The 21,691-nt window shown below is 41.2% G+C and overlaps 1 protein-coding gene across 6 annotated transcripts in view; it reads right to left on the bottom strand.

Annotated features, from left to right (window-relative positions):
* Window positions 1-2,723: 2,723 nt before the first annotated feature.
* Window positions 2,724-21,691, bottom strand: part of RUNX2 (RUNX family transcription factor 2) — a 248,287-nt gene continuing 229,319 nt past the window's right edge. For 2 of the 6 annotated variants that reach the window (XM_087919386.1, XM_087919390.1), the window contains one exon: window positions 2,724-3,642. In XM_087919386.1, the coding sequence (XP_087775512.1) occupies window positions 2,942-3,642 (701 nt within the window). In that variant the 3' untranslated portion in view covers window positions 2,724-2,941. The remainder of the gene's footprint in view (window positions 3,643-21,691) is intronic. The other 4 variants (XM_087919387.1, XM_087919388.1, XM_087919391.1 and 1 more) reach the window with 3 other exon arrangements.

Here is a 21,691-nt window from a genome sequence, read left to right as displayed (position 1 = left end):
ATTTAAAACATATTGAAGCCAATCATTCTGGGCACAGAAGCCATCCACTAACAGCATGTGTCTTATTTGGATGGAATCAGTTTGCTGGCTCTCATAGAGTTCACCACTATAACCAGGCACTGTTTCAATAAGTTCACTGGAATGTTGTTATTGGTTCCCTAAGATCATCTTCAGAGGACTTCTTCCAGGTATAGGCTGAACCATGGCAGATAGCTTTAATGAAGCAGTCCTTTTCAGAGATTACTCTCCCACACCCATTTTAAATTGTCTTCCAAATAAGGTATGCCCTGTGTGATCTGTGTGGGAAGTTGATTGGAATCTTTTCTGTAAGCCCAGATCAAATTACAATATATCAGGTTAATTTTATTTCCCAGCTGTTTTAAACTCTTGCTTTACAAACCAAGAAGCCTTATTTTCACCATGTACGCAAAAGAGAAGTGGGAAATATATGGGCATACATACAATCTTGGGTTGGTTTGTTGAAGCAAGACTATGACAGCTGGACCTAATCCATAAACTTATCACCAATTAATTAAGAAAGTGGAGAGAATTTGGCAAACAATTCACATAGTATGATTAGGCAAAAAAACCCAACTGTTTTGTTCTTTAGAGTTCATTCCAGTTCATAATAATTTAAAAGGCAGATGATAAGAATAAATTATTATAAACACCACTTTCATACTCAGAATTTATTTATTCCTTGAAATAGGTTTTATAAAATGTTGCTCATCAAGTAATGGTTGGTAACTTTCCCCATTTTAAATCTGATTAATTTTGTAAATATTTAAACAAAAATAACTGCTTACCACTTAATCCAACATATCCAGCTCATTTGCTTTGGATATTAGCATTGCATCTATTCTATTGATGGCAATGCTGTTCTCTCTTGTTTAAAGGGAACAGCTCCTAAACACTAGATTTTAAAAAATCAGGAACACAAAGAAAACAGAATATTCATTTATAAAGTCCTTGTTCAGAATCTTCTCATGTTTGTTATCAGATATGGCAGAACTTCAAGTATACCTTGGTGATAGTAAACATCATAATTTAAAATCATGGTAGTGTCCTCTTTTGCCCTTGTGTCAGTGTAACTTTCATAAAATATTTAACCCTGTGTAAACAGCACTCTATTTTGGGCACATCCCAAACCATTCAGATAAACCAGACTGTCTTATAATTTAGGGTTAGAAGTACCTGAAAATAACTCTAGCCTACTTTACATAATGTTGACTATTAGGTTTTACTCCATTTTTTTCAGGCTCCCAAATATATTTGATTGGGTTCCTTTAAAGATAAGTTATCCTGTTAGTGTTGCATACCTATCGTTTTGCAGCTTGGTCTTTAGTGCATTTGATTTCTTTGCTGTGTGAAGGATTGAAGGGGTTTCTGCAAAACCAGAAAGGGCCAGGGAGCCTTTATAGCTGAATGAACTATGTTGGAAGATCAGATATTGTATTAGGAAAGTATTAATCGGAAGTCTATGGAGATTCTCAGTCATCCAGGTTATGGTTGACAACCATAACCTGGATGACCGAGAATCTCCATAGTTATTTAGTGATGCACTTGATAACTGTTAATCAGAAGCTTTTCTAGAAACTCTGTCCTGAATTTTTGATTCAGTCTTAAAGTTGTTGAAGCAGTTGAGTGAAAGCTGTGCCACTATACAAAGACAAGATGCAGCCTGAATGCCACATATGTAGAAGGGGTATTCAGCAGGTTCTGACCAGTTCTGGAGAACCGGTAGTGGACATTTTAAGTAGTTCAGAGAACCGGTAGTGGAAATTTGAAAATACACATCATAAACATAAGAATAAAAACTATTACAATTGAGGCAAAACCAAAACTTTTGCAAGCAAAACCCAAAGGCTCTAGGAAAGTGGAGGGATCTTGCCAATTCCCCAAGCAGGGAGCAAAGGCAGCATCCCCTTTGACTATTCTGTAGATGGAAAACCATATAGGAGAAGACCTTCTCTCACAGTCCATTTCTGCAGTCAACTTTCAGTCAGATTCTGGTGCCAGGACTCTTCAAAAGAGCCTTTCCTGCTAATTTCAGCTTGTTCTTCCTCATCTAGCATGTTATTTAGTTTAAATAAGTTCAGGGATTGGTGGGTTTTTTTTTAAATCAAAGAAATAGGAGCTGAGAGTCTTCAACATAATAACTTGATGATTAGTTGAACTGTGGGTTGGATGAGATGATCTCAGAGTTTCCTTTTAACTCTATCATTCTAACTAGCAGGGTTATACTCCCCTCATCTATTTCTAGCATAAGTCATCCATATTCCCCACTGAAATCCCAAATGTAATAGATCGGTATGATCAGTTTCATTCTGATGCTTCTAGACTGTAAGGCCACACTTTCCTGATCATCTTACCCTGAAATGGAAGATTGAAAAGTGGCCTATAATTACAAAAATCCAGATCTAAGAAGCACTTTCTATATAGAAAGTGTTTTTAATGTTTGTTTAGGAAGCATTAATCATCTCTTGCAGCCACGCAGCCAGTCCCAAGCAAGCAATCTCCTCTCCCACACATACCCATGTGCCTTGTTCTTAAGACATAAGAGCTGGAAAGACTCAAAACAGACAAGGCCAGCTCCAATACTTGAAATTGCTCATGGGGAGCAATTTCTGTATTTCATTCATACTGAATGGATTTGTATGAGTATACACACTTACTTACCTTTAAAGTAAGAGACAGAAAAAGAAAAACAGCTATTGTGTGTATCAATGACTTTATTGATACTGATATAGTTTTGAGACCTGCATTCCTAGAGAAGAACAAGAAGCCTGAGAACCTACCCAACCTCTCCTGTATCAAAGGTCAGGCAAATTCCCAGAAATCACTCCTGCCAGTCTGTAACTACATTTCCCTACATTTCATTACAAGTCTTTCATACCAATCTGTCTGTTTTTCTAGTTAGAAAATGCAGACCTTTCCTCTTTTACAAGTCTTGCACGTTTGTGGAATCCTGTTGAGCTGTGCAAGATGAGGCAAGGTGGCTAAGAGCCCTTGCTATGATGGAAAGGTGGTGGTTCATTGTCTTCAACTCTGCCAGGATGTTTCCTAGAGTGGCAGGTACTTGCTCAGAATGGAGGGGAATGTCCTGAAATGGGGGTGGTGAACAAACTGACTCTGGAGGTTGCTGCTTGATGAAACCGGCATGAACATTCTCCCCTTCACTGAGTACTGGTAAATAGGTGCTCCCACACCGCTTCATGTGCTCAGGTGGGCCCGTTCCAAGGGTTGTTTGTTCTTCTTCCTTCCCTCTCTTTGTGGTGGTCATCACTGAGGCAAGATATGGAAGCCAGTCAATAAGGTGTGGTCCATGGCTGGGTGACCCAGCAATATTTGGAGGTGAGTAAATGCGGGGTTGTGTAACTGAAACAGAGGCAGTTGGTGTTACAGTGGAAGGAAGACCAGAATGTTGGGAGGAAATGGAAGCAGAAGGTGGATTCAGTGAGCCAGAAACTGATACCTGTGGTGATTCAAGATTCAGGGCTATTGTGGAGGTGGGCTGTGGTGAGGGAAATATGGAGACCTCACAACCAAATGGAGGAGATGGTGCTGTGAGTGTTGCAGGATCTTCAGAAGAGGATGGTGAAGCAGTAGCAGAGGGAGTATCTGGAGTGCAAGGCTCAGAGTCTGCAAAAGAAACAAGAATAACCATCCCAGGAAAAACCATTGCACAAAACAACAATAGCAGTCAACCAAGGTAGATTTTTAGAACAGATATTTGGATTCTAAAGTAAATATTCCTCTTGAGAAAAATCATAAAACCTGCAGAATGTGATACTGTCAAGTTGAACAATTCCAGCTGCCCTTGGATTAAAATCAGATTCTCTTTATACCTTTCTCTTCTATGTCTAAATTTCCTTTTTTTTAAGCTGTGAGAAAGATTTGATTACTAAAAAGAAAATTAAAATGCGACAGTAGTTCACTATGACACAAGCCATCATAAAACAGCTCCAATTCCCAAACATCTCTGAAGGATTATTATCTCAGATGAAGGGAATCAGAAAGTGTTTCTTCATAGAAGAAAACACACTTTTTGTTGGCTTTTAGATGGGTCATGAGGGAGAGAGAGAATAGAAGATATAAAATGTGGTCTGAACATGAAAGAAATAAAGCATTTTGTTAATGTCTCCAGAAAATAGATTTCCAGCAATTCCTAGTTTAATTCCCCCCTCCCCAAAGTACATGTGTTAGTCACTGGGCAAAGCCCTTAACAATCTGCTTGACTAACTTTTCCGGGTTCTTGGAACCATGGTGAAAATGCAGAATACAAATTTTATTTAATTCTGCATTCTGTAACCATGTTTACAGATAGTTTGAACCTGGTAGTGCCCAATCATTTTCCTTCTCCAGATCCTCCATCTAGGATCAGCACTGCCATAGATACTGTATTTCTGGTCCAGAGTATGATATCCTTCTGATGCTAAAATCAGGCCACTTCTCTGTGGCTTGTCTGACCATTCCAGGCACAGGAATGAGAAGTACTGTAGACGAAGTACTTTTGGCACTGTTTCTATATAGAAACAAAAACTCTGAAAGGATGGGAATCAGAAAAACAAACAAATAGTAGCAATTGTGATGAAGGCTAATGACACCAAAACAAATCCCCACAGAATTAAAAAGCAATTTGCAATAAGAAATCTGTCCCTTGAGAAATGACAGGAATTGCAATTTGGTCTCAAAAATTTGAATTGTGTGCTATTCTAAATTTAACCTCTTGAGCTGCAAAGTTGCCCTGTGCTGTTGAAAGTGGACATGGATACAGTGATCTTGTGCAGAGTTTTCAGATCTTTGTTCTGAATTCTGCTCTATAACCACAGAGACACACAGTTTTCCTGGATTCTGACTGTTGATCAGTTGGCAGCAGAACTCCTGATCTGGCTGTTTTTAGGGCATTGCTAGTTTTATCTTCTCTAATAAGAAATCATCTATAGTCTTATATCAACAGTTTATCTAATTCTAGCATAGAAACCTTTGGAGAATAAAATGCTAGTTGAATCTATTGTGCATTGTCATGTTAATGATAACAATGCAGGCATTCATTATTCTTTAACATTGTTAGAGCCTGGAAAGCCCAATATCATTGAACACACTGAAGACAATCTACCAGATTGCTGCCTAGACAAATCCTCTTTCTCTGTTTGCCATTTAGGAAAAGTGGAGTGATTGCCTAAGGATATCTTTGAATAGTTTGCCCTGGAATTCAGCAGCGTATTCAAGGGGCATTCCATTGCCTTCTGCGGTTAATGTGAGCAGTTGGGACAGATATTTTAAATTGATTTAAGGTGAGCCCATTCAACAAGCATTTGCTTGCTTTGTGTTTGTTCCTTTCTGAATATTACTCATCACATTGGCCTTGACAGTAAGCAAATAGTAGTCCGTAGTCATCTAAGGCAATTACATTGAAGTGCTGGGAACAGTATCAGCAGTCTACTTCTCCCCTCTTGGGTGTCTATCATTTCCATATGTCTATTGTTTTACGGTATTTATATTTGTCTTTGTGTGGAGTCATAAGTTAAGCCTGGATTTGCTACTCTGGATTGGGCTTGGCTCAATTATGGTTAAATGAGTTATGATTAAGCAAGGAGGAATTCCCGTTGACATTTTAAACATTTGAATATATAGAGTAGAGTGATTTTGGAACATGCTTGGGGTTTTTTTTTTCCACCGAAGTTCATTGGTTGAAGCAAAACTCACAACTGAGGGAAGAGAGAAATTGTCTAAGAAACCATGCTCCAAGGAAACCTGACAATTGAAGTAGGTGACTATGAGCTGGCAATGCTAGTAATAGAAATCAAGTGTTCAACAGACAAGGATTAAAAAGGCTACAAGCGGAGATCTAACCAACAGCAACTTCAACAAAAAGTAGTCTTTGAAATATCTGAATGAACCTAAAAGGCAGAAGCAGCAGGAATAGATTTTGCCTTAAAAGACTGCTGTGCAGCATCTGCTTCTGTTTGTGAATGAATGGCTGTAGGGAGATTTAGGAAAAGACAGTATGTTCTGGGGGGAGGGGGAACTATTGAGTATCTATGAAGTTGGGAAATACTCTTAATAAAATAGCATAACTGAACAGAACTACCGTGTTTCTCCAACAATATGGCTTCCCCCAATAGGAAGTCCCAGCATGTTTTATAGGCATAAAATCAAGTTAAGCCCCTCCCCCCAAATTAAGGCCTATATTAAACATGCAAAATGGGGGGAATGGCAGGGGGGCTTGCCATTAGGAAGTACTTTTGATGCATACCCGGATATGGTGCTGCCTGTGTTGACTTCGGCGTTGGTGGGGCACTTCATATCGGGAGACCTTCCATCACCATTGCTTTCCCTTCTCCCTGTGCTGCCGCGGCATTTAGAACAATGCCGCGGTGTTTGCCGCAGCCACGCACAGTCAGCCAGGGCTCCTTCCTGCAACCGGAGCCCGGCGGAGACACTCGGCTTCAGGCGCTCCTATCACCACCTTCCCTTCGCCTTAGAAGGCAAAGACAATTCTTTTAAAAATGACACCCTACTACCAGTACAACAAAGCCTCCCCTGCCTGAGAGGGCAGCCCAACCCCACATGGGGAGGCGAATCTCCCAGAGCCACAGCGCAGGATCGGCCCACCCAAGGAGAAGTGCCCAGCCACCATTCCTGCCTGGCGCTGGGCAGAGCGTGAACTTTGCCTGGGGCACCCAGTGCAGCTGACAGGCGAGCTCTCCTGCCCAGCAGTGGAGCTCTCACCAAGGCAGCGAACGCCTCCCCGCCGGACCCTCTGCTGATCCTGCCAAAGCTGCGCCAGAGCCTTGCTGGCTGGGCAGAGCCAGGAAAGTGAGCTGCGGGTGTGCGCCCGCCTGCCAAGTGAAAGAGCTGGGCTGACCTGAGCTTGGCTTCCTTTCCAAGTCCCTCCAGCCCAAACCCAAAGGGGCCACTGGGAGAGGCTGCCCGAGGCAGTGATAGCACCCACCCATCCATGGACAGGGAGGCAAGGCAATGGCAGCACTGCTTCCCTGGCTGGCGGGTCCGGTGGAGAGAGCCCGAAGCCGCCCGTCCTTTCCACTCCTTGCCCAGCCCGTCCCCATCCCCACGCATCTCCAAATGCACCGGCAGCTCCAAACGCTGCAGCGGCATGGGCATCGGGCAGAGGTGCTCACTCAGGGGGGTTCAGCTCGGAGGAGGACGCGGCGCAGGCCGTTGCCTTGCCTCCCCTGTCCATGGATGGGTGGGCTCTATCACTGCCTCAGGTAGCCTCTCCCATTGGCCCCTTCAGGTTCGGGCTGGAGGGACTTGGGAAGGAAACCAAGCTCTGGTCAGCCCGGCTCTTTCGCTTGGCAGGCGGGCACGCAACCATGGCTAGCTTTGCCAGTTCTGCCCAGCCTGCATGGCTCTGGTGCAGCCATGGCAGGATGAGTGGAGGCCCCGGCGGGAAGGCGCTCACTGCCTTGGTGAGAGCTCCACCATCAGGCAGGAGGGCCCGCCTGTCAGCTGTGCTGGGTGCCCCAGGTGAAGCTCTTCACACTCTGCTCAGGGCTAGGCAGGGATGGCGGCTGGGTGCTTCTCCTGGGGTGGGCCGATCCTGCACTGCGGCCCCAGGAGATACACCTCTCCACATGGGGTTGGGTTGCCCTCTCGGGCAGAGGAGGCTTTGTCGTACTGGTAGTAGGGCATTGTTTTTAAAAGAATTGGCTTTGCCTTCTAAAGTGAAGGGAAGGCAGCAACAGGAGCACCTGAAGCCAAGTGTCTCTGCCAGGCTCCCGTTGTAAGGAGGAGCCCTGGCTGGCCGTGCATGGCTGCACTAAATACTGCGGTGCTGCTCTGAATGCCGCGGCAGCACGGAGGGAGGGGAAAGCAATGGTGGCGGAAGGTCTCCTGATACAAAGTGCCCCACCAATGCCGAGGTCAACATCCAAGCCGTCGCCGCCCGCCTGCCCAAGGATGCAAGGGGGGGAGGATTAAGTCACTCCCGAAAAGACAGCCTAGCCGTTTTTTCGGGGGTCAAAAAAAATAAGGCCCACCCTTATTTTGTGAGAAACACGGTATATAAAGTCTAATTCTAATTAAAAAAGAAACATTTCATTTCCTTACGTAAAGTATTTCTTTCAAATATACACTGCTCAAAAAAATAAAGGAAGCACAAAAATAAGACATCCTAGATCTGAATGAATGAAATATTCTTATTAAATACTTCATTCATTACATAGTTGAATGTGTTGACAACAAAATCACACAAAAATTATCAATGGAAATCAAATTTAGCAACCCATGGAGGTCTGGATTTGGAGTTACACTCAAAATTAAATTGGAAAAAAACACTACAGGCTGATCCAACTTTGATGTAATGTAATGATGTAAAGTCAAAATGAGGCTCAGTGGTGTGTGTGGCCTCCACATGCCTGTATGACCTCCCTACAATGCCTGGGCATGCTCCTAATGAGGTGGCGGATGGTCTTCTAAGGGATCTCCCCCCACACCTGGACTAAAGCATCTCCCAACTCCTGGACAGTCTGTGGTGAAACGTGGCGTGGATGAAGTGAGACATGATGTCCCAGATGCGCTCAATTGGATTCAGGTCTGGAGAACGGGTGGGCCAGTCCATAGCATCAATGCCTTCGTCTTGAACGAACTGCTGACACACTCCAGGCACATGAGATCTAGCATTGTCGTGCATTAGGAGGAACCCAGGGCCAACCGCACCAGCATATGGTCTCACAAGGGGTCTGCGGATCTCATCTCGGTACCTAATGGCAGTCAGGCTACCTCTGGCAAGCACATGGAGGGCTGTGCGGCCCTCTAAAGAAATGCCACTCCACACCATTACTGACCCACTCCCAAACCGGTCATGCTGGAGGATGTTGCAGCCAGCAGAACGTTCTCCACGGCATCTCCAGACCCTGTCACATCTGTCACATGTGCTCAGTGTGAACCTGCTTTCATCTGTGAAGAGCACAGGGCACCAGTGGCGAATTTGCCAATCTTGGTGTTCTCTGGCAAATGCCAAATGTCCTGCACGGTGTTGGGCTGTAAGCACAACCCCCACCTGTGGATGTCAGGCCCTCATACCACCCTCATGGAGTCTGTTTCTGACTGTTTGAGCAGCCACATGCACATTTGTGGCCAGCTGGAGGTCATTTTGCAGGGCTCTGGCAGTGCTCCTCCTGTCCCACCTTGCACAAAGGTGGAGGTAGCAGTCCTGATGCTGGGTTGTTGCCCTCCTATGGCCTCCTCCATGTTTCCTGATGTACTGGCCTGTCTCCTGGTAGCTCCTCCATGCTCTGGACACTACGCTGACAGACACAGCAAGCCTTCTTGCCACAGCTCACATTGATGTGCCATCCTGGATGAGCTGCACTACCTGAACCACTTGTGTGAGTTGTAGACTCCGTCTCATGCTACCACTAGAGTGAAAGCACCGCCAGCATTCAAAAGTGACCAAACCATCAGCCAGAAAGCATAGGAACTGAGAAGTGGTCTGTGGTCACCACCTGCAGAACCACTCCTTTATTGGGGATGTCTTGCTAACTGCCTCTTCTTTCCACCTGTTGTCTATTCCATTTGCACAACAGCATGTGAAATTGATTGTCAATCAGTGTTGCTACCTAAGTGGACATTTTGATTTCACAGAAGTGTGATTGACTTGGAGTTATATTGTGTTGTTTAAGTGTTCCCTTTATTTTTTTGAGCAGTGTATATTTATTTTTAATTTAGAATACTGGGTGTTAAAAAGTACAAAGGATTTGATTCAAAGTTTTGTAGTGGTAACATAGATGACACATTTTCTCTTTGCAGTCTTAATTTACCTACCTATAGGTAGGTCAATACCCATCAGCCTAATATAGGAGAGAGAGAAAATGAAGGGAGATGGAATTACTTATTTGAAGAAGTTTTGAATGCATAGCTTTTCTTTCTTGTTTCATTTTTCCTGGAGGAAGGATTGATGTTTCCTTCCTTCCTTCCTTCCTTCCTTCCTTCCTTCCTTCCTTCCTTCCTTCCTTCCTTCCTTCCTTCCTTCCTTCCTTCCTTCCTTCCTCCATCCATTCATTCCATTACATTTTTTCCAGTCAATCTCAGTAAAAACAGCACAATGTCAGCATGACATTTTTCATTCTGAGTTCCTGTGTGAAAGTGGGCATAGAAGAGTTTATCCAGATAGCAATCAGGAACCAAACTACAGTAACCATTTACAATATATAAAACAACACGAGAGAGGGAATCATCAGGACAGAGAAGCAAGACTATAAAACAAAGGAAAACATCTAGCAAGTATTCATGAGAATTATTTTCCAAAGCTCTGTACCAAATTCTATGCTAGAATTTAGGGTGGGCTTCAAAAATTTTTAGCAACGGGTTCTCTGCCCAGTTGCTGGGTGGGCATGGCCATCGTGGGTGCCCTGCACTTACCTGCATCCAAAACGGGCCATGTGGGGAATCCTAGGAGGGCAGGGAGGGATGAGCAGGGCCAGACAAGAGTGGGATTTGGGGGTTCTCTGAACTGTACATAATTTTATTTAGGGGATCTCCCAAACCCCTGCGAACCCCCAGCAGCCCACCCCTGGCTATTTGTCATTCTATCCAGAGTTTTGGGCAATCTCCAGTTCCAGGAAAAAGAGGGCGAAATGTTTAGAAAACCAACAGATGGACAGTTGAGCCCATTCTAATTTGCCCAGTGATTCCCCTCACCCCACAAATCCTCCCTTGTGCATTAAAGTGCAAAGAAAATCTTGCTGATGTTCTTAGTGATTTTGTACCTTTTCTGTTCACTTTTAGCACTTCTGTTCACTTTTAGCACTTATGCTTCTAGCACATTCTGTTCTTGTCTTATTTCAGTTTTGTTTTGTCTTATTTTTGTACATGCCCTGGTCTTAGACTGCAACAATAAACATTTGATTGGACTTAACTTCATGTATTCCAGTTTGTTTTTGGCCTCCATGGATTTAGATATCTCTCAAATTGCTCACAAATTAAACAATAGCCACAAAAAGCTATTTGTTATAGAATGTCTAATAATTCATGACTGATTTCCTTCACCATAGTATAGCCCAGTTAGGGGTTATTACTTTTAAATGAAGCTGGACAAGTTCATTAACAACTCAGTATTTTTCTGACTGTTTTGAATGGGTTGACCTGCTGCTGTTTTATATATGCTGCTACTAAGGACAAGATATCATTTTACAGTCCTACATAGATTACCCTAAATAATATGTCAGACATTGCTGTATCATATTCAGCTTTTCCCCCAGATGAATAGAATAAAAGATCAAGGTGAAGTAAGATAGGATATGAGCTCACAACTATTGATTTGACTAAGTATGCAAAGTGAGAATTAGAGATTATTCCATATTCAGTGGATGCTTGATTTCCCAGCATTATTGTGTGTATGTGGAACAACGATAAAAAACCATGATTCAGACCTGGAAAGAAAAAAAAATGAGTCATGGAAATGTCTTTTTGGTTAAACCAAAAATTGCCTACAAAGTGAGGCATTAAAAAAAAATTCCACAGAGCTGAGGCGAACCTAAGAAACCAGGCAGCAGGGGATTGGGGGGCAGGGGGGCAGGCAGGAGGAATGTACAAAACTTGGGTCTGAGTGCCATGTCAAATTATTGGGGTGGGGGGAAGCCCTAAGAGTCTAATTATTTTTTAAACACTATGGTTATCCCATAGTGTTTAAAAAACTACCATTGCTCACAAAGTCTAGGCTTGACTTTGCTCTTAGATTTGTGCGAAGTCTTTATAGTTTCTGCCACTTGGACTTGTAGCCATACATCAGTCAACTGACTTGTTGATTAGTGGTTAATGCTATTCACATTATGCTATAGAGCTATGAGCGGAGATCAAAATCAAAAACAGCAGACACAGAAATGTACCAAAGCGTTTGTGTATGCCATTCAGACTGGTTGCTGGTACATATTTAAAAGTTACTTTGTAGTTATTAGAAAGAGGTAAGTAAAATTAAATGTGTAATGTGTGTTTATATGTGTCTGTGTGTGGGGAGATTGCAATTCAAGATGTTTTATGAGGCACCCTGCTAAGTCTGACTCTAAAAGAAGACAAGTATAGTTCCTTCTTTTTTATTGCTTTATTGATGTGTCTGAAGTGTGGCTGGAGAGAGTGATTCTGGCTCCCTCAAGAGTATCCAGTGTGCCAAAAAGATGAAGACCAAAGGGTTACCTCTTTTACAGAAAAAGGAAAACTGCCCAGTTTGCTGTAAGGAATGAGGTTGAGCATTTGCCTTTAACAAGTCTTGAAAATCAGGGACTGGGCCAGCTGGGTAGTCAGTGCAAGCCCAAAAGTGTTAGAACTCAAGATCAGGAAGATTTGGGACGCCACTGGGAATGTGAGAAGAGACAGTCTGACGATGGGGAAGAAAAGAGGTGAAACATTCTGAAGTTCATAAATGAGTGAGCTCATCATCTGGTTAAAAAGAAAGAAAAATTGCCTCCTGAAGCAAATGGAATGATTTTTCCATACAGCTATTGATGAATGAAATAAGATAAATAAAGCAGAAAAAGGAAAGGAACATTTGTTTGAAGATACATGTGTTTGTATCTATCACAATATTTCAAAGGAAAGTGCAGAAAGAGAACAAGCACTAGTAAGCCAAAAGGCATGAGGTAAGAAAAGGAAAACAAATTAGCTAAATCTAGCTTACACCAATACCATTTTACTATATTTGCCTGTGTTTTTGGATCTTGGCTAATCTTCCTTGTTTTCACTACTTCCACAAATTTCTTCATACATTGCCCTCTCCTTTTTTGGTTTTTAAGTTTTTCACTTTTTTCCTTGTTTCATCTATCCAAGACTTTATCTTCCTCCTTTCTCAACCAATTCTTTCCCTTTATTTTGTGATTCAATCTTCATACATATTTTCTAAATGACTATATTACCTCAACATACTTCATCATATGGCCACTTGGTTTTGTATTCAATCCACATTCACATTCGGTATCGATTGATTCTTTGCCTCTTCCTATTTTACGATGGAACTTAAGTACTATATTCCCATTATATTTGATTGAACATACCCAACTTTCACATTCACGTAACAAAGCAGAGCACTCTTACAGACAACTGTTTTTGCTTATTTCAGCAGACCATATATTATTCGGTAACTGTTTTAACCAATGTTTGCACATCTTAACATTTGTCCATCTATTTTCCAGTCTTTAGCAAACATTCTACTGTTTTTTTTAATCTTTGCTCTGGCTTTTATGTATAAGTTGCAGCTGTTCATTCCATTTCCTCTATTAAGCAGTTAACTTTGTCTTTGATATGTATTTATTTTCAGATCCACATTCCTTATTGCACCATACAACCCACACCAGATGGCACAATCAGATCTTGAGGGACCTCCAGAACATCAAAAGGAATTGAACTAACCTAATGTTCAGAGTGGAGATTGTTCCATAAGGCAAGTGCCACAGCAGAAAAGGCCCATCAACTGGGACCCACCAAATGTAAACCTCTGACACGTGTTATCTGTAGCATGCCCTCTCTGTTGGATCAAATGGGCTGGGCTGATGTACTTGAGATGATAACTGGTCCCAAGCCATGAAGAGTTTTAAAAGTTAAAACCAGCATCTTGAATTGGACCCAGAAACAACTAATGTAGCTCATGAAGCAGACGCATAATATGTGCTACCCTAGGAGTGCACATAACTGCCCACCCTACTGCACTCTGCACCAGCTGAAGCTATTTAAGGGCAGCCCTATCCAGACTGCATTACAATAGGCCAGTCTAAAGGTAACTAAGGCATGAGTGACCATCACCAAAGCCTCCTGATCCAACAGGTTCAACTCCTGCATGCCTCAAAGCTGTGCAAAGACACCTTTAGCTATGATTGCCACTTGCTGCTCAAGCAGAGTTTGTGAGTCTAGGAAGAACACCCACACACTCCCAGATTGTGCACTGAGTCTATCTGGGGCAGTGTGATTCTATCAACACTAAAGATAGCATAATCCTAGAATAAGTAGGTTCCTCAAATCAGAACTAGTCAGTCTTGCCAGGGTTTAGCTGAATCCTGTTGTTCCCCAGCCAGATCCTGTCAGCCTCCAAATGGATAAGACATTGCTTTTTGCCAGGGGCAGATGTATAGTTTGGTATGCTGATGTTACCTCACAGGGCATTGGATGAGATCACCCAGCAGCCTGAAGTAGATGTTAAAAAGAGGAGAGAGGGCATCCCTCATAGCGAGGGGAGGATCTCTCTTCCCCAGTTACCTCTGAGTGGTATCGACCCCAAAGAAAGGAGGCAAGCCAGCACAACACCATAGTCACCTAACTCCAATCCTCCACCTTAGTCCAGAAAAATATAGTGGTTGATGATATCAAAAGCCACCGAGAGGTCAAGTAGAACCAGAATGGATACACTTTTCCCATCCCATCCACAACAGAGAGGGGGAGTTGGCTCAAGTGGGCATTCTGCAAATCTGTCTCTGTTAGGTATAACATTGGTCACCTAACTAGTTTGGGTAAGATAATATATATATAAGCTATGATTCTTAGTTTAAAGTGTGTGTTACTTTAAATGCAATGAATGTAATTTTGGGTGTGGTGTGAAACTACCATAAGACGGAGCAAGAGATGCTGACGAGAAGCTGATGATTCCCTGACGCTTTGCTGGCAATTACTGGAGTTGCAGACGGAACAGAGGAGTTTCTGAGTTTGTGCATATCTCTCTCTACTGCGAGGAGATAAATTACCGGACTGTTATTTTGTAAGTGTACTGACCTCTCATTTTGGACATTGGAATTTGCAAATGAATAATCCCTGGACGGACTGAAATAAGTGTATGATATATGGACTGTTTTGACTATGCTTTAACTCTTGCTGGAATAAAACTATTTAATAGGCACTTGTATCTGCTTTTACTGAGTGTAAGCTACACAACACTTATCTCACATATTTTGCCTGCCTGCCTGACTGCCCTGCAGATCTTGCTAGGGGTATATCCCTAACAGTCTCTCACAAACAAATGTTTCTGTATGCAAGTTCTTACATAAAGAAGAGGGGATGCTAATGGATTTTATTGTTGATTCTACGAATAAAATAAAAAGGGACTCAGAAACTTTCTTTTGTTCTCACAAACAGACAAAAAAATCTCAAGGTACCAATTTATATCCAAAAGGATTTTGCTGACCACCTCCATCCTAAACTGATCAGTACTGAGGATTGAAATGATGTAAACCAAAATCTATCACCTCACCTATACATATTTGGAAGTGGTTGCAATAATAATGTAAAACCAATGTTATAAAATGAAGATTATAGTAACAGACATCTGGCCCACAAATACACCTGACATCACTATTGTAGAAAAGAAAAAATCCTGGTTCATTGATATTGCAATACCAGGTGATGCATGAATTGAAGAGAAACAGCTAGATGGTTGTACCAATAGTAATAGGAGTACCTGGAGTAATAATTAAAGGGTTGCCTAGATACATGGAAATTTTGAAGTTATTAAAACTGAATATTCTGACTTTGCAAAAAAAACCAAAACCCTCTTTACTTGGAACTGCCTATATACTGTTACCTTAACAGCTCTTAGGTCCTTGTTAGAATTTGAACCATTAAGTTTTTACCATTCCCAGACTATGAATCAAACTGAAGATTAAATCAATACTACTACTACTACTATTACTACTACTACTAGCAGTGGTAGTAGTAATAGTAATAATTCAACAATATTGAATAACTCAAGACATGGCTATCAAACATCAAAAACATCTGCCAGACTATCCTACCTCCATTACATGGATGATCTGAAGTTGTATGGAAAAATTCCATCTGAAATAGAATTGCTGCTCAACACTGTTTGCATATATATAGCCAAGATATTGCAATGGAGTTTGGATTGGACAAATGTGTCACACTCACCATCAAACTAGGAAAAATGGTGAAAACTGAAGGAATCTAGATAAAATAACATTAAGAGTCTGGATGAAGATGATTACTACAAATACCTAGATATCCTTCAAGCTAACAACATCAAGTACACTGAAATCAAGAAAAAGATTACAGGTGAAAATATCAAGAGAATGAACAAGATCTTAAAGTCCAAACTCAATGGAGGAAATACCATCAAGGCAATCAATACCTGGTCAATTCCAGTCATTAGATAAACATCAGAAGTAGTGGACTGGATTCAAGCAGAACTAAAAACAATGGATAGGAAGATCAGAAAAATAATCACAATGAATCATGCCCTTCATCTTCGCAGTGACATTGACAGACTCTATTTACCAAGCAAATAGGTGGATGGGGAATGTTGCAAATACATGAGATGGCTGAAGAAGAAGAAATGGCTTTGGAAGAATATTTGAAGGACAATGAAGAAGATGCACTGTAATTAGTATACCAGGAAGGCTTATTGACTTTTGGAGACTCCAAACCGGCCTACAAGAAAAACCAAATGAAGAACAGAATGGAGGCATGGGAAGTCAAAGCACTATATGGCCAGTACGTTAAAAAAATAACAGGGAAAGCAGATAATAACAAGACCTGGCAATGGCTAAAAGCAGGAAAGTTGAAGAAAGAGACAGAGAGACTAATTCTGGCAGTAGAAGACCAAGCCTTAATGACAAATGCATACAAAGGTAGAATTGAGAAGTCAGCAACAGACAGTAAGTGCCACCTATGCAAAGAAGCTGAAGAAAAAGTGGATCACCTGGTAAACTGCTGAAAGAAGATCACCCAGATTGACTACAAACAACAGCATGACAAAGTAGCAACAATGGTGCATTGGAAGATCTATAAGAAATCTCATTTATCTGCAAGCAAGAACTGGTGGGACCATAAAATAGAAAAAGTCATAGAAAATGAAGAAGTTAAATTACTCTGGGACTTTAGAGTTCAAACAGACAGGCACCTACCACACAACATCCTGGACTTAACAATTGTTGATAAGAAAGGCAAAAAAAAAGTCTGAATAGTGGATGTGATGGTGCTGGAGACAGCAGAATAGAAGAGAGAGAAAGAACTGGAGAAGATAATAAAATACAAAGACCTACAAATAGAAATAGAATAACTATGACAAAGGCAAGCAAGGGTAGTACCAATAGTAATAGGTGTCTTGGATACAATCCCAAAACAACTGGAGCACCACTTGAACACCCTTGGCATTGACAAATTTTCCATCAGTCAACTGCAAAAGGTGGCTTTACTGGGAACAGCTTCCATCCTGCAATGATATCTGTAACACCATCAAACATCCAGATCTGCCTATCCCAGGTCATTGGTAAGGACTTGATAGGTAGATAAAAATGCCAAACTCAGTCTGAACATCTGGCTGGCTGTGCGATGTTCAATAATAATAATTCAGACTGTGAATCAAATTGAAGATTAACCATAATAATAAAGCAAGGCAAGTCAACAATTTCAGTCATTAATTGTACAGCTGGAATAGTGGACTGGACTCAAGCAGAAGTAAAGGCCTTGATGGGAAGATTGGAAAAATAATGAAAATGGATCATACGCTTCATCCATTTAATAACCTTGAGTGTATTTACCAAGGAAAATAGATGGGTGTGGAATATTGCAAGTATAGCAGACAGTTATAGAAGAAAAAGGAGCATTGGAAGAATTTCTGAAGGACACTGAAGAGATGCACTGAAGCTAATATACCAGGAAGGCTTACTGAGCACTGGAGAGACCAAACTAGCTTAAAAAAAGACCAGATCAAGACTGGGAAAAAGACATGGCAAGGGAAAGCAATGTATTATATGGCCAGTACATAAAAAAAATTAGCAGGTAAGGCAGATAACAACCTGGCAATGCTTAAGAGAACAATTGAAGAAAGAGACAGAGAGGCTCATTCTGGCTGCACAAGACCAAGCCTTAAGGATAAGTGAATACAAGGCCAGAATTGCAAAAATAGCAACAGATGAAAACAAATGCAAACAATGGACCTTAGTTATCTGCAGTAAGAAAATTGCATAGATTGACTACAAGTAACAACATGACAAAGTAGCAACAATGATTCATTGGAAGATATCTGCAAGAAATACCACTTGCCTGTAAGCAACAACTGGTAGGAGCCCAAAATAGACAAAGTAATAGAAAATTCTGGGCATTGACAAAATTTCCAGCTATCAATTACAAAAGGAAATTTTGTCAATGCCCAGAATTTTCTATTACTTTGTCTTCTTGGATTTGCACAGATACTGTGCTGATACATTACAACATCCTAGGTTCTTGAAAAGGACTCAGCACAAAGGAAGGTCAACACCAGTTAAAGAACTGGCAGCTATGATTTCACACTGTTGTATATATCACATTATTGCTGGGATTTTGTTGCTTAGTTTTTTGGCCCAACAAGGAAATCGAGCATTTTAAATCATTGCCTAAACAATTCCAATAGTGGGAACTGGTGTCCAGCTAGTGAATTTGATCCCTTTTTGTATTAGTAGAAATCTTGAGAAAAATGACAACATAACTTTCTACAAATTTACAGTGATAAGAAGCCAATCCATAAATCACCTCAGTAATAAAAAATAATGGTTGGCACGAGTCATGTTTAAACAATCTCATTTCTTTCACGATTAGCTGCAATTCCCCCAGCAGACATATCTTAAAATACTTTATCTTCTTTCCAAATAAAGCATTTTACCTTTACATATGCTGATCTGAACCACTGCAGTACAGCACAGAGTTTTGAAAGATATATATTTTCACTAACAATACTGTAATCTGAGACAGGAAGTGCCCCAAAGATCTACTAAAACAACATCTATTGAATTCTGGAAGGTTTCTGATTGTGTGATAGCATTACATTGAATGTAGGTATCTTTGCTGAATATGGAATACAGGTTTAGCCTTGTCCTGTGAGTTTATTTCAATGTCCAACATCTGCTAAATTTTGCAAGCTGGAAAATAGGTTCATCACTAGAATAGAATTTTTTTGTCGTAAGAGTCACTTTGCTCTTCTTATTGGAATTGGATTAGCCTACAAACAGGATGAAGAATTTACAATTCTAAAACCTCACATGGGTCTGAAACTCTCAGTAACTATATTACTTACTGCCAAAAATAGACTAAAAGGCAAAACTTTATTAAATCCACCATCTTGATTTCCCAGAACGTTAAAAAGCATTGGAAGAACAACCAGATCTATACTGCAAACATCGAGGTGACAACTAGATGGCAATAAAGAACTAGAGTTTTCTGTTTTTACTGCCATATAATGGTTATCCAGAGTTTTACAACCTGGATTTGATTGCACAAGCATTGGGAGAAATCAAGATGCTATTGTCCAAAAGGTTATCTGAATTTAAAAATAGAAAATAAAGATGATGCTGTTGATATCAGTACCTAATAACCCAAGTAGCGGGTAGGGAGAGACACAAAAACAAGTTGGGGTTGGAGATCCTGGAGAATAAAGGGGTCCCAGACTGTTGGCCACAACTTGAGAAACAAATTAGTGTTGACGAGACCTTTGTTTTTTCTAAGCGCAGTTCCTAGATGAGTGTACTCTTATATACTATTCTCCCCAGCTGCAACCAATGAGGTGGATCATGACCGCTTCCTCTCTCATAAGCCAAGTTGTTTCCTTCTCCTCCCTGTGTGTCCTAGGATGAAGAGGGGATGGGCCTGGTTCTTCCTCTGACTGCCCAGCCAGCCTCTGCCCTTCCCCACCCCCATCCACAACCTCCGGAGCCACACCTCCACTTCCTGTCAGTTGTTCCTCCTTTCCCTCAGAGTCCGACTCCAACAAGGGCATGACAATGCTAGGCCTCATTACCAAAGGCGAGATTGGATGGTTAATAGATAGCTGGGGTGAGGATGTTGTGTGGGAAGCTTAATTCCTGTTCATAGTGAATCTATATTATGATTCCCTTGGACTTGCATGGGTGGGGATAGATTTGATCTAAAAACTGGTTAAGCCTATTTTAAGTCCTGTACTACAGTTGTAAAATATGTCCTACCTCCAAATGGCAAGTAAATCTGAAGAAAGAAAGAAAGAAAGAAAGAAAGAAAGAAAGAAAGAAAGAAAGAAAGAAAGAAAGAAAGAAAGAAAGAAAGAAAGAAAGAAAGAAATACTGTTGGGGCAAGTGGAATGGATTAGAGAATTGGCAAAAGTTGGTTTTGGGGCAGGGAGGGAGAAAGAGAGAGGGGAAGAGGCAGGATCCCATGGGCAGAGAAAGTACAGGGAGAGGAAGAAGTTAGGGTCACCTCGACTTTCTAAATGTCAAGGTTGTTGGTTGACAGAACTATTTTAGATTAAGACAGGGATGTGGGGGGGAAGGGAGAGAAAGGAAATTACCACCCCTGCATGATTATTATATTTAGTCATAAGAAGGCCCATTAGAGGCTCCCGCAAAACCACTGGAAGAAAAAGCTACTTAAATGGTAAAGTAAGAGAGAAATTTCAATTTGCTATTAAAACAGTTTGAAGTTTATGGACTGGAGTAAGATTTGGGCTTTAAAGCTCTGGACGACCATTAGATAACAGCAGATCTGGTAGTCCTGGGTTGTAGCAATATCACATAACAAAACAAATCCCTCTTTCTCTTCCTTAATTCTCTAGCTATGGATTAATAACCCCTCTTCCAGAATGAACTTTATGACACATATAAAGAACCGGTAATTTGAAATACAATATATGGAACGTTGTAAATGTAAAAAGTTATGATGGCACACTTCCAGAATAACCCAAGATCATAGTTTAGATAGAGAAGTTAAACAAACTTCCTGGAAGAAAGCAGTAATAAATAAGGGTTTTTTTGCAAGAAAATAACCCCCTTATACAGATAGTCCTCGATTTATAAGAGTTCATTTAGTGACCGTTCTAAATTAAAAGAGCATTGAAAAAAGTGACTTATGACCATTTCTCACATTGCAGCATTTCCATGGTCACATGATCAAAATTGAAATGCTTGGCAACTGAGTCATATTTATGATGGTTGCAGTGTCATGCGATCATCCCCTTTTGCATCCTTCTGACAAGCAAAGTCAATGGCGAAGTCAGATTCCCCTTAACAACCACATTACTAACTTAGCTCGTGATCCTGTTAACAACTGTGCCAAGAAAGGTTGCAAAATGGGATAAATGTCACTTAACAAAAATCTCACTCAGCAACAGAAATTTTGGGCTGAATTATGGTTGTTATTCAAGGACTATATGTTTCTGTAGATTTCTATTGTATTTTTCATGGATTATTATTTAACTTTGGTATTATTTCAGTTTGTTTCATTTTGTTGTACTGTACATTGCTCAGAGTCACAAGCCTAGGGAAGATTAATGTACACTGCTCAAAAAAATAAAGGGAACACTTAAACAACACAATGTAACTCCAAGTCAATCACACTTCTGTGAAATCAAACTGTCCACTTAGGTAGCAACACTGATTGACAATCAATTTCACATGCTGTTGTGCAAATGGAATAGACAACAATGAAGGAGTGGTTCTGCAGGTGGTGACCACAGACCACTTCTCAGTTCCTATGCTTTCTGGCTGATGGTTTGGTCACTTTTGAATGCTGGTGGTGCTTTCACTCTAGTGGTAGCATGAGACGGAGTCTACAACCCACACAAGGTAGTGCAGCTCATCCAGGATGGCACATCAATGCGAGCTGTGGCAAGAAGTTTTGCTGTGTCTGTCAGCATAGTGTCCAGAGCATGGAGGCACTACCAGGAGACAGGCCAGTACATCAGGAGATGTAGAAGAGGCTGTAGGAGGGTAACAACCCAGCATCAGGACTG

This window comes from Pseudonaja textilis, chromosome 1 (assembly GCF_049901715.1).
Source record: "Pseudonaja textilis isolate UNSWEBS1 chromosome 1, rPseTex1.2, whole genome shotgun sequence".
NCBI classification, from domain to species: domain Eukaryota; kingdom Metazoa; phylum Chordata; class Lepidosauria; order Squamata; family Elapidae; genus Pseudonaja; species Pseudonaja textilis.
This window is presented reverse-complemented; position numbering and strand designations above follow the sequence as displayed.